An 11,951-nucleotide genomic window follows, 5' to 3' on the forward strand; every position below is an offset into this window, starting at 1 on the left:
CTTCGCGCGGTCCTTCGTAGTCTCGTTAGTTTGGGTTCGGAGCAGCGTCTTCGCCGCCGACCATCTAAGCACGTGCTCGTGTCTAGATCGGCGTCTAGATCGGGATCTGTTGCCAATGTCGGACTTCGACGGTCTCGCTCGTCGGTGTGCAAAGTTCGTGATGAACAGGCTTTCTCTGGCCCTGTCTCTGGCCGCGGCCAGGTGCGATCTCGTGCAGTTGCGCTTCTGGCGAGGCTGGGCGTGGCAGCTGGCGGTGCGGTGTCTCTGCGCTTGTGCATACATACCGCTGGGAATGTCTATTCTATCAATGATGATGATGGGAGTCTGTCAGGTGGCGCGCTAATTGCAAAGGCAGCAGCATTTGTATTCAATTACGATTCAGTTTTCCCTGGGATTCTTCCTCTGATCAATCCCCGGTCTCTCGGTGTATCGATACGCAATGTTATTAGTAGTTTCTCGCATCATTAATCCTTGCAACGCTATAGTAGTATTTACACACACACACGTACTCTACGACTACCAAGACGACTAGAATACAGACGCAGTAGGCGATGAAAATAGAGAACAAAGAATGAGAGGATATGGACTGGATTGGGACAATGAGGGTCAGATTCAGCAGGGTCAGCTGCCTAGGCTACCGGACTGTTTCAAGCGTGAAAAGCCTCTCAAAGGACGACATTAATGCGGCAGCCTGCTTGGTAAGCGAGCCGGGAAGCTTTATACCCAGAATGGAAATTATTGAGACTCCGGATTCGGCAAGGCAGATGCTAGGCGCAGACCGGCTCGCTTACGGTTTATCTTCCTCTTTCCACTTCATCCTCTCCACTGTCGTCGACGTTCCCCCCCCGTCCTCTCGTTGTCGTCGTCGTCGTCGTCGTTCCACCCAACGAGCACAGACTTATTTAATTGTCCCAGGGAACTCTCTGTACCATCTCTAATCCGCACTTTCCCTTCCTTCCCTAAGTGCTCAGACTTTTTTTCCCGTTCATCGCCCTTTCAACCAAGCATTCTTTGCAAAAATGGGTTGTGCCCAGTCAAGTATCATCGATGAAGAGGCCAAGGCCCGTGCGTATTTTTCCTATATTGCCAATGCTTCGCTATGTGCTTACGCCACCGCCATTTGGTATGCAGGAAATGACGAGATCGAGAACCAGTTGAAGCGCGACCGCATGCTCGCGAAGAATGAAATCAAGATGTTGTTACTTGGTGCTGGTGAATCGGGCAAGGTCTGTCTATTTGTTTTTTGGGGCCTTGCACGCTGGGGCCCGGCTGACTGTTGACCGTGTTTTTGCCATCTGCCAGTCGACGGTCTTGAAGCAGATGAAACTTATTCACCATGGCGGGTATAATGAACAAGAGCGAGATTCATACAAAGAAATTATCTTCTCTAATACGATTCAGTCCATGCGGTATGCATTCCCTTTCCCAGTTCTTGTTTTCTTTTGCGTCAGAAGTGGTTTGTTGCGATCGGGTGGGTTCCTCCGAGGACTCCGAGACAAATGCTTCTGAGGATTTCCCGCTCTTCATCCTTCAACCGTCAACCGCGCCTCTTCCTTGATTACTGATTTTTATTCTTTGTAGTGCCATCCTAGAGGCAATGCCTCAGCTGGAAATCCAGCTCTCCCCGCAAAACGATGCCCGCCGCAATATCGTTCTCTCGCTCCCTGGTCAGATTGAAACAACATATTTACCACGAGATGTTGCCGATGCTATCCGTGGTCTCTGGCGAGATCCTGGTGTGAGGGAAGCGGTCCGCAGGAGTCGAGAATTCCAACTCAATGACTCTGCCGTCTAGTGAGTTGAACATGTGTTTACAGTTCATTTATTCCGTTCCTTAGCAACTGAATGGTTTCTTCTAGCTACTTCAACCAAATTGAACGAATGGCCGACCCTAACTACTTGCCGACCGACCAGGATATCCTCCGGTCTCGTGTCAAGACGACTGGTATCACTGAGACCATGTTCCGGGTTGGCGAGCTTACTTACCGACTGTTTGATGTCGGCGGTCAGCGGAGTGAGCGGAAGAAGTGGATTCACTGTTTTGAGAACGTAACAGCTCTTGTGTTCCTCGTGTCCCTGAGCGAGTACGACCAAATGTTGTATGAGGATGAGAGTGTGGTATGTGTTTTATTTTGCGGTCTATTTTTAGCTGTGGCGTGCGACGAGACTCAACCTTCCCCGCACCGTGCTAGAACCGAATGCAAGAGGCGCTCACGCTCTTCGACTCCATTTGCAACTCGCGCTGGTTCGTCAAGACTTCAATCGTAAGTGCCACATTAATTTCGTCATGCCCCGACATGATCGTTTCTCACCATCACTGGTGCAATCACAATTCAAACTTGAATAGATTTTGTTCTTGAACAAGATCGATCTGTTTGCGGAGAAGCTCCCGCATTCCCCACTTGGCGATTACTTCCCAGACTATAATGGTGGCGATAATTACGACCTTGCCTGCGAATACCTCCTTCATCGATTCGTTTCCTTGAATCAGAATGCGGCGACAAAACAGATTTACGCCCATTATACCTGTGCGACTGATACCCAGCAGATCAAGTGTGAGTACCATCATTAGTAGCGTGAGAGATTAATTTGCAGACAATTTCATTGATGCCTATTGCCTTTTAGTCGTCTTGAGCGCCATTCAGGACATCCTGTTACAACTACACTTACGGGAATGCGGCCTCTTGTGATCGCTTTGGATCCTGTGTTCGCGGGTATATGATACATGCGAGTAGGTTTCATTATTTCTGGGTGTAACGATGAGTCGTTCTGTTGGTGCAATGGCACGATGGTGATTTACGTTATCGTGGTCGTCGCTTCCCTTGGACCGATTCAGAAAACGGAATATGTCGATCTAGTGTTCTCCTGTACTATTTGTCTGCTTGCGACTTTGTTAGATGGAATTGCTTCCATCTCCCCTTACCCTCTTACCTTTTCTTAGCCTATCCGTTATTTCGCCGCCTCCTCCCTTTCATTCTTTTACTGTTTCCGCTACTCGATGAACGCACCTTCTCAGTTTTTTTTTCTCGGTTTACCCTTGCTACATCGACTTTGTTTTCCCGTCTTCATACTTTCTCTGTTTTTGTTTTCCGCTTCTATGTATCTGTGACATACTTATAATTTGACTCTCCGTAATATGCCTCTTTTTTGTGTTTCTTTTGACGTGCATACATGCATATAACGATGCATTTTTCACTCCTGCTACGTTCTGCCTCGACCAATTCAAAGGGTATAGATGGTGCGAATTGCATTTCCACGTTCGTGCACGCAGATGGACATGCGTTTTCTCGGTGATATCTTTTTCATGCGTAGATTTGCCGTCGTAACAGATGAGCCCAGACCTTCCAGATGTCCACTCGTTTATACTTTCCGTTCTTTTCCTTCTTTCCGTTCCTTAACTTCTCGTCGTTCTTTGATTTTACTTTTTTGGAATTTAGCCTCTGATGATACGAATGGAGAACAACGAGATAATGACCACCGGACTGAGATTTGTGTGATTGCATGTAAACAAGAATGTTTAAGACGTTGGTATCGACACCAATGTTAGAGTAACGCCAGTGTTCGCGTTTTACATTGCAGTAACATGTCAGCATGCGAAGATGTCCAAGTGGTATCCATGACCGAATGGTAGTGAACCGAGAGAGTCAGAGAATATTTAATATGATCCGATCCAGCCAGCCACACATGGACTGTGCAGTGGGCTAATTATGAATTTACAATAGTGTTTGATGAACATTACGGTGATACACGTTTGTGTCCATTGTGCACTACGAAGATCGGTGTTTTAAGCGTTAAGCGTTACATAGTTATGCATCGATACACTGCACAAGAGGTCGATGATGTGCATAGTGTTACTGTTGAGTTGTTAATCAGTTGGCGTGTGGATCGGAGAGGTTGTAAACTGAGATGAGGTAGTACCTATCTACTGATCATGATTGTGATATCGGTCGGTAAGTATAGTAGTAGATATGATATGGTAAATATAGGCGTTAGTATAGACCCGAGGTCTCCGGGTATAAGATGATGACTTGAAGACTTTGATAGGAATTTTTCTTGGTGGTGAGTTGTATCTTTGTAGAACGAACGTGCGATCCTATGCAGGTAATTCATCAATGCTGAAGTTGGACACAGGCACGCAATCGTGATGTTTTTATCAGCTAGTTACTGAAATAGGTTGCATTCTCTCATCCAGAGTGTGCTACTGCTGTTCTAGTTGATTGTAAGATTTTACTAGCTAATGAATTGAATAAGATCTAGTAAAACAGGATGTATCTTATGTATACTGCTTCTTCACATCAGTGCACGGAATGGCCCCATTCCTATGATGTAGAATCTAAGGAACCCCTTGCCATCTACTACTTCGTTGCACCAGGCCTGAATACCTCGATGTCTGGATGTCAGGATAGCTTCAGAGGTAGCTAACCGACTTTCGAAAATAGCTGCTTTGCAACGTCAAGAGCTTCCTGGACTTTATTGGTATTCACGCCGACGCCCTGGCAGCCTTCGTCTTTGCCTCCAGCCTGTAAGTTCATAAAACTAAATTAGTAAAAGGGGAAAAGAACAAGGATCAGATGCTTACCTTCCCACCGATTACCTCCACCACACCAGCGGACCACGTCTTCGCATTGAAGTCTTCCCCGCGTCGGAACGCTTCAGGGACGTGGTTTGCATGCGTCACTTTGTTGTTCTCTGTGTCGATGCTGAAGAGGTAGGCCGCTTTGGAAAGTTTGCGGGCTTGGGTTATGACGGATCCGATAATCTGTTGCATCGTGTGTCGGTTAACAAGAGAGATTAGGATTATATGAGCTAAAGGAATCGGAGGATGGGATGTAAGACTTACCTTGGCGTTGCCCTCTACATCAAGTATCGCAAAGTAGGCGTTTGCGTTGGGGTTCGCTTTGAAGAACTCTGTCAACTTCTCGATTTCCTATTCACAAACGTCGTATATGAAGTTGTTAAGCCAACACGGATTACTAAAGTCGTGGAAGTAGGAGGGTGTACGTACAGCCTTTTGCAAAGCCTGCTCTCGCTCCTTCGTCTGCTTATCGAACGCCTTGCGTATTGCAGCGAGTCGATCTCGTAGTTCGTTTTTCTTCAGTACGGAGATATCTGCTTGACCGAGTTCCTGTTAGGGACAAAAGGAAGATCAGTCTGTTAACTCAAGACAAACAGCAGACAACAAGAATAGCCAAAAAAACAAACAGTACATACAACTTGGAACGTCTTTAACATCACATCTTTCTCCTTGCCGGAGGCTTTCTCGATCTTATCGAGCGTCGCAGTGAAGGTCTTCGCTTGTCGCGTTACGTCTGCGGCTTCGTGTCCTGTAACGGCGGTGACTCGTCGTATACCCTTTGCGATACCTGATTCTTCGACGATGACGAAGCCTTTGATGTCTCCTGTCTTCGCAACATGTCTGTACGAAGATTTTGAATTAATGTCACGAAATCAAAAAGGTATGTAGAGGAAAATGTGAGTTTGACTCACGTCCCACCACAAAACTCGATACTCGTCTTTCTCCACTTGGAGTTCTCCAAATCCTTCGCAATCTCCTCGACGTCGTACTCCAACGTCACAACCCTCACAGGATCAGGGTACGCCTCCCCGAAAACAGCTCTCAACCCAGGAATCTTATACCCGCTTTTCAAATCCAATTCCTTGCTGAATACTTTCACGTCTCGCTTAATCCAGTCTATGCTCATGTCTTCGATTTTCTGTAATTCGGTTGGTGAGATTTGGGATTTGTGAGAAAAGTCGAAGCGGAGCTTGGTTGGTGCGACGAGTGAGCCTTTTTGGTCTATGTGGTCGCCTAAGACTTCTCGGAGGCTGAAATTGAGGATGTGTGTTGCGGTGTGGTTGTTTCGTAATGGCCATCGTCGGAGCTATAGATGGTACATTAGATAAATAAAGACTGCAACTTGCAGGGAAAGGAAACGTACCTCGTCGTATGTAGCTATCACTTCATCACCGACTGATAGACGGCCGTACTTCAAGATTCCCGTGTGTAGGACGTAACCAGAGTATGATTGGACGTTTGTCACTTCGAATTCAGCAACACCATCAATTGTGATACTTCCTGTATCGTACTCCTGTCCACCCGCCTCAGCATAAAAGTTAGTCTTGTCCAAAATAATCCCAAACGTCGTATCCTCCGATATAGCGCCGGTATGATTGACGAAGGATTTGTCATGGTAGATCGCTTTTACTGTCGCAGTGATATTCCCGAGGTTGAATTTCGCATCGTCGTTCGTTTTTGGCACGGTATCGTTCTTGTCGAGTGAAGCGATATCGTGTACGTCAAGCTTGACGAGGTCTTTATCACCCTTCTTCACTCCTCCCTTACTCGCTTCCTTACTCTTCGCCTGTGCCTTGTCGAAGCCTTCTTGATCAATCCCAAGACCGAGTTCTTCCGCCATCAACAATGTTAAGTCCACAGGAAAACCGAACGTATCGTATAATCGCCATACGTCTTCACCGTTGAGAGTTTTAGAAGGTGATTGTAAAGCCTTTGAAGCGTATTGCTCGAATAACTTCTCTCCACGATCTAACGTTCGAGCGAACGATTCCTCCTCTTCGTCGAGGATCTCCTTGATCTCGTCTGTTCGTTTGTGCAGTTCTGGGAAGACGTCGCCGAGTTGCTCGACGACGGTTGGTACGAGCGACGAGAAGAACGAGCCGATTTGGACACCGAGTTTCTTACGTGCGTACCGTGCACCTCGTCGTAAGATCCGTCTTAGGACGTACCCGCGCCCAACGTTATTCGGTACTCCACCATCTGCAAGCGCAAATGAGAGAGTTCGAACGTGGTCGGCGACAACACGATATGCCATATCTACTCCATCCTCATCATCTTTCCCAAATCTCCCTTCATACGGTCTTACACCAGTAAGCTCGTGTATGCGTTTGAAAAGAGGTTCAAAAATGTCCGTGTCGTAATTCGACGAACGGTCTTGGATGACAGAGACTAGACGCTCAAAGCCCATTCCTGTGTCGACGTGTTTCGCTGGGAGAGGACGAAGTGAGCCGTCGGATTCTCGATTGAATTGGATGAAGACGTTGTTCCAGATCTCGAGCACGTTTGGATCGTCTTGGTTTACGAGGTGTGCGGCGTTTCGTCCGCCGATTCGGTCGTAGTGTATTTCGCTGCAGGGACCACAGGGACCGGTTGCTCCCATTTCTGAAAGTCATATTCATTAATTGAGTTCAAGAAGAATATATATGAAGGGAGGAAAGCATACCCCAGAAGTTGTCTTTCGCATTTCCGGTTAGAATATGTGAGTCTGGGAGACCTTGTGCTTTCCAGTATTCTCGCGCTTCGTCATCTGGTTCAAGGCCGTTCTTTGGGTCACCTTCAAAGTACGTGACGTACAAACGGTCTTTTGGTAGTCCGTACACTTCGGTTAGGAGTTGCCATGAGAAAGTAATAGCGTCTTTCTGACGGGGATGCACAGTCAGATAGGGCACCAAATAAGTTTGAGGTAAATTAAGCTGACCTTGAAGTAATCACCGAATGACCAGTTTCCAAGCATCTCGAAGAAAGTATGATGGTATGAGTCTTTGCCCACGTCATCAAGGTCTACATTCGCAGGTTAGACGTGACGAGGACAACGATAATATTTGGACGTACCATTATGCTTCCCACCAGCTCTAATACACTTTTGAGAATTGAAAACACGTTTCCATTTTGCCATTTCCGAGTTCGGATCAACCGTACCCAAGAAGATGGCTTTAAACTATGCCAGAAATTATATTAACACTCCGCCATCGCAAACATTTCACATCCTTGAAGAACTCACCTGGTTCATGCCAGCATTGGCAAATAAAAGTGTTGGGTCCTCATAAGGGATTGTTGACGAGCTTTGAACGTACGTGTGACCGCGTTCTTTGAAGTAATCAAAGAATGTTTGACGGACTTTGCGTGATGACCAGTCGCCTTTGTATGGATTGTAGGCCATGGTATGTGAGAAACGAGTGAAGAGAGAGAGCCTACGGAGGAGCATACATCTTGGGCTCATCGAGCGAGATCAGTGACTCACAAGGAACGAGGCACGTGCTGCTAAATTTACTGTTGTCGCATTTTATTTTATTTTGGAAAATTCTGGATTGACGGCTCGCTTCGGTCTTTTTCCACTTGTGACTTTCAAGAGGAATTCAAGTCACTCATTCAATAATAAGTACTTATTCTATTACCCGAAGCCGAGTATCACCGCCCAAGGCTGTATCGAACTTGAAGTCTAAAAAATTGTTCACTGCTGGTCACGTCATAATTGCACACTCTACACGTATCATGCTCTACAAGAATACATATCGACCGCTTCCGTCATGGCATCGATATTACTATCGAGCTAGCACCTTTCTCTTCTTATACCTCAAGCTCTAGCTGTAAAAGAGTATTCGTAACTACTGTAGATGGCGACTAACATTACATTTCATACAGGTTCGCCTATTCCAATTTCTTACTGACATGATGATTGATTTTATGAGGATCTCTCAGGATCAGTGGGTTCAGAGGAGCGCACGCAGCTTTTACAGCAAAAGGGTATCACAATCTGGTTGACGGGACTTAGTGCTAGCGGGAAGGTAGCTGCCTCTTTCTCTTCGTGTCTTAAACGCAAAAAAGTGAATTCAATGAATTCACTTTACAGTCAACAATCGCTTGTGCGCTCGAACAGCACCTCCTCTACCTCAAGAAATTCGCATATAGGCTCGACGGGGACAATATTCGGTTCGGGCTGAACAAAGATCTCGGGTTTGATGAGAAGTCGAGAAATGAGAATATTAGACGGATTGGGGAGGTGCGTAGCCCTCTATTCACACTTTCACACTTCCCTTATCAAAAATAGAGAGAGGGTAAATGTTAACGTTCTTTATTTCATATGGCTAGGTAGCGAAACTCTTCGCAGACGCAGCGTGTATCGCCATCACAGCATTCATCTCTCCTTATCGTATCGATCGTGATACTGCTCGTTCTCTCCACGCGCAGTCTAACATACCCTTCATTGAAGTATTCGTGGATGCCCCACTTGAGGTCGTTGAATCGCGTGATCCGAAGGGGCTGTATAAGAAAGCGAGGGCGGGTGAGATTAAAGGTTCGTATTTTTACTTGTTATTACTGGCCTGTATGTTATACTATCCCTTCGTTCTATGCGTCTTCCTTCGTGTTTTGTTGAGTGCGGCTGATGAGACTGTTCATGAGCTTGTAGACTTTACGGGTATATCTGCGCCATACGAGGAACCTGTAAACCCAGAGATACATATAAAGACAGCAGAGGTGGACGTTAACGAGAGTGTGAAGATTATCACGGAATATCTCCTTCAACATGGATTTATCTAGCAATACCTTGCACTCATTCGTCCCGCCTCTCATACTTGCGTAGACTCCGCAACTTAGGTTTGACAATAGATGGTAGACGGTAGCAAGAGAATTGAAATTGGGAAAATGGTATGGACGTATTGGATATATGACACAAGAATGAGAAGGATATAAGAAGGCAAAAACAGCTAAAATCACAAGAAAACAATGGACAATGGAAAACAAAGCTATGATACATGAACAGCTTGTGGAAGAGCACTATTGACACTAACATTAGCACTAACAACGTCAATCTTGTCCGGTAAAAGTCCATTTGAGTTCGTAGGTCCATCTTTCCTACCAGTACCACTACCATCTTGAACATGTCCGTCGAATTCTCTGTTGCTACCGCTACCCCGGTCTTCTTCATCGTTACCGCTTCCAACGCCTCCACCCATGTCTCGTTCGTGCTTCGCCATCTTTGCAAGGAAGTGCTCGAACGAGTCGATAGCGCTTTCACTTGCGTCAAGATTTATTTCTTCGTTCAGGTCAACCTCTTCTGCATCTGGGAACTCTAGGGTATCGCTCCTCGCTGAGTGGGTCGTTTCAGGATATCCTTCGTTTGCATTCGCGTTTTCTGTTTCGGGTACACTTATATGTACTTGATCCGAGTAGGTATTATCGTCCACAATAGGGAAGGATGGCGTAGTATTAGACGATGATGACGACGACGTTCGTTCGAGAACCGCACTTAGGCCGGTCTCGACAACTCCAAGCCATTGGACGAGATCGTCAACTGTACGTGCGAGTGCAGCGTGCGTAGCTTCATGGCTTGCCATCAGTAGTGAGAAGTCTAGTGGTCTCACAGGTGGGCCCATCCCAACTCCACCTCCTCCAACTACACCAGCAGGGTTGGATATGATACTCGAAGCTGAAGACGCTGTGTGCGAATGTGAGTGCGTTCGTTGGGAAGAAGAGGCGTATGTTGTGTTTGATGAAGACGTAGAGACGGAATTGTCCGTTGCTTGGCGTTCGGCAGGAGAGGGGATGCCGTTTGGTTTTACGCCGGAGGGGAAGGCTGTCGGCATGGATGGTGAGGATGGTGCGGTACGTGTTGTCATATTCTGTGCGAATGCAGGCGATGGCTGCCCTCCCACACCAGTAATCTTTTCCGGGTCAGACCCGGGAGTGATACTCGTACTCAACGAACTCGGTGCAGGGGCGAAGAATCTCCTACTCGAAGATGCAGCACTCGGCGAGGGAGGTAACAAATCTGTCATTCCTAATCGCATTTCCGAAGTGACCAAGGGTACCTTCAACACATCTTTCAATCCTGGTATTGGTGTCATCGTTGATTCGTTACTACTACGTTCTGGGCTTGGGTTCGACCCAGGTGGACCTCGTATAGATTCCATAACTGCTACGCTTGCTTGGCGAGTTATACTTAGCCTGCGTGGCATCTGGCCACCTGTTCCTGAAGCAGCTGGTGAAGGTAAGCTTTCAGAAAGTGCATTAGCACTATGTACGCGTGATATGGAAGGTGGCAGATCTAGCCCTCCATTGTTACTCCTTATCACTCCAGCAGAACCAGGTTCACGATACGCATCAAGTGAGTACGTCACTTGGTGCGCACCAGGACTCCTTCCGGGTTCACTCCCACCAGACGAATTACTCGCTCGAGAAGGTGGTAAGACGGGCAAGTGAAGACTCGGGCCGGCAAGGTTTGCAGTAGCTGAAACAGGAGGGAAGTGGAAATCATGAGGGAAAGCAGGGTTACGATGCCGGCCGGGTGAAGCGGAGGAGGGAGTAGAAGTCGCTGCACTACTCTGACTGCGCTTCCTCCCGAAAAGCGGACGTTGGCGCGTAGGAGATTCTTGTGGAGGCACTTCATCTGTTACAGGAAGTCCTGATGACGAGGCATCGACGGACATGCCGAGTCCACCGTGCAAATTGGCAGGCGGGATGGAAATGTTGGGTACACCGCGCGATGTGCGTACCTCACGATAACCTGGAGAAGGTCGGATCGTGCTCCCACCCATTCCGACGACACCGCTCGCGCCCGTTTGAGATACGTCGCTAGAAGATGAAGGAGGCTTTACGTGGAACGAACCAGAATTCATCGTCGCGTCTCCAATCCCACGTCCGTGACCGTGAGCTGGACCCATTGGAAGGAGTCGAGTGGTTCGCTCAGGTGAAGATGATGGGGCACTCTCGTTATCGGAAGATGGAACGGATGATGAAAGCTTTGACCTTGCGCGGATAGTAGCTGCAGGACGAGGAGGAAAGACAAAGTTTGTGTGTCGAGCCATCTCTTCCGCCGCATGATCATCATTCGCTGTAGTTGCGCGTCTCGGCATTGGACGTCCACGGCTTGGACTTGATTGTGCTTGTGCTTGAGGTGTAGATGGTTGAGTGGGTATTGATACACCTGCAGGAGGTGTTGGGGTATTATTCCGAGACCAGGCATTTTGTAGGCCGAAGGGATTGGGTGCCATGTTGCTGTTGTCATCGCCAAATAATCCACGCAGTGAGGTAGGCACTCGTGCATTAAGTGGAGGTGACCGATGGGTTTCTGAATCGTCCGCTGGTGGATCAGTTCCGACCACCGAACGCGCTCGGACAGTGTCAAACTCCCATGTTTCTTGCTCGCTGTCTGCAG

General features: G+C 47.4%; 3 protein-coding genes across 3 annotated transcripts; 2 read left to right on the forward strand and 1 right to left on the reverse strand.

The window, feature by feature from the left end:
• Positions 1-824: 824 nt before the first annotated feature.
• On the forward strand, positions 825-3,471 carry FOMMEDRAFT_19902 (heterotrimeric G protein alpha subunit B). The gene is made up of 8 exons (XM_007266252.1): positions 825-1,065; positions 1,132-1,226; positions 1,303-1,409; positions 1,582-1,794; positions 1,860-2,118; positions 2,193-2,264; positions 2,348-2,555; positions 2,626-3,471. Exons 1-8 carry the CDS (start codon positions 1,020-1,022, stop codon positions 2,688-2,690), a joined length of 1,065 nt encoding a protein of 354 aa, XP_007266314.1. The 5' UTR covers positions 825-1,019; the 3' UTR covers positions 2,691-3,471.
• A 741-nt stretch (positions 3,472-4,212) lies between these two features.
• FOMMEDRAFT_167809 (uncharacterized protein) lies at positions 4,213-7,987 on the reverse strand. Its single transcript, XM_007266253.1, has 11 exons — positions 7,797-7,987; positions 7,628-7,733; positions 7,494-7,576; positions 7,239-7,434; positions 5,940-7,177; positions 5,488-5,882; positions 5,212-5,416; positions 5,006-5,125; positions 4,841-4,927; positions 4,580-4,759; positions 4,213-4,520 (listed from the first exon to the last, which is right to left on the reverse strand). Exons 1-11 carry the CDS (start codon positions 7,953-7,955, stop codon positions 4,419-4,421), a joined length of 2,871 nt encoding a protein of 956 aa, XP_007266315.1. The 5' UTR covers positions 7,956-7,987; the 3' UTR covers positions 4,213-4,418.
• A 422-nt stretch (positions 7,988-8,409) lies between these two features.
• On the forward strand, positions 8,410-9,334 carry FOMMEDRAFT_84304 (adenylylsulfate kinase; the record flags this gene model as incomplete). Its single annotated transcript, XM_007266254.1, has 5 exons — positions 8,410-8,437; positions 8,495-8,580; positions 8,646-8,795; positions 8,885-9,089; positions 9,204-9,334. The coding sequence occupies 5 exons, from the start codon at positions 8,410-8,412 to the stop codon at positions 9,332-9,334; spliced, it is 600 nt and encodes a 199-aa protein (XP_007266316.1).
• Positions 9,335-11,951: the final 2,617 nt, after the last annotated feature.

This window comes from Fomitiporia mediterranea (assembly GCF_000271605.1).
Source record: "Fomitiporia mediterranea MF3/22 unplaced genomic scaffold FOMMEscaffold_6, whole genome shotgun sequence".
NCBI classification, from domain to species: domain Eukaryota; kingdom Fungi; phylum Basidiomycota; class Agaricomycetes; order Hymenochaetales; family Hymenochaetaceae; genus Fomitiporia; species Fomitiporia mediterranea.

Bases quoted from the DNA above. Each gene is read 5' to 3' on its own strand.
- FOMMEDRAFT_19902 (XM_007266252.1), top strand. From the start codon at position 1,020: ATGGGTTGTGCCCAGTCAAGTATCATCGATGAAGAGGCCAAGGCCC. The intron at 2,119-2,192 runs GTATGTGTTTTA...GCACCGTGCTAG, and splicing joins TGTATGAGGATGAGAGTGTG to AACCGAATGCAAGAGGCGCT. The intron at 2,556-2,625 runs GTGAGTACCATC...ATTGCCTTTTAG, and splicing joins TGATACCCAGCAGATCAAGT to TCGTCTTGAGCGCCATTCAG.
- FOMMEDRAFT_167809 (XM_007266253.1), bottom strand. From the start codon at position 7,955: ATGGCCTACAATCCATACAAAGGCGACTGGTCATCACGCAAAGTCCGT. The intron at 7,178-7,238 runs GTATGCTTTCCT...TATGACTTTCAG, and splicing joins TGCGAAAGACAACTTCTGGG to AAATGGGAGCAACCGGTCCC. The intron at 5,126-5,211 runs GTATGTACTGTT...TGTCCCTAACAG, and splicing joins TGTTAAAGACGTTCCAAGTT to GAACTCGGTCAAGCAGATAT.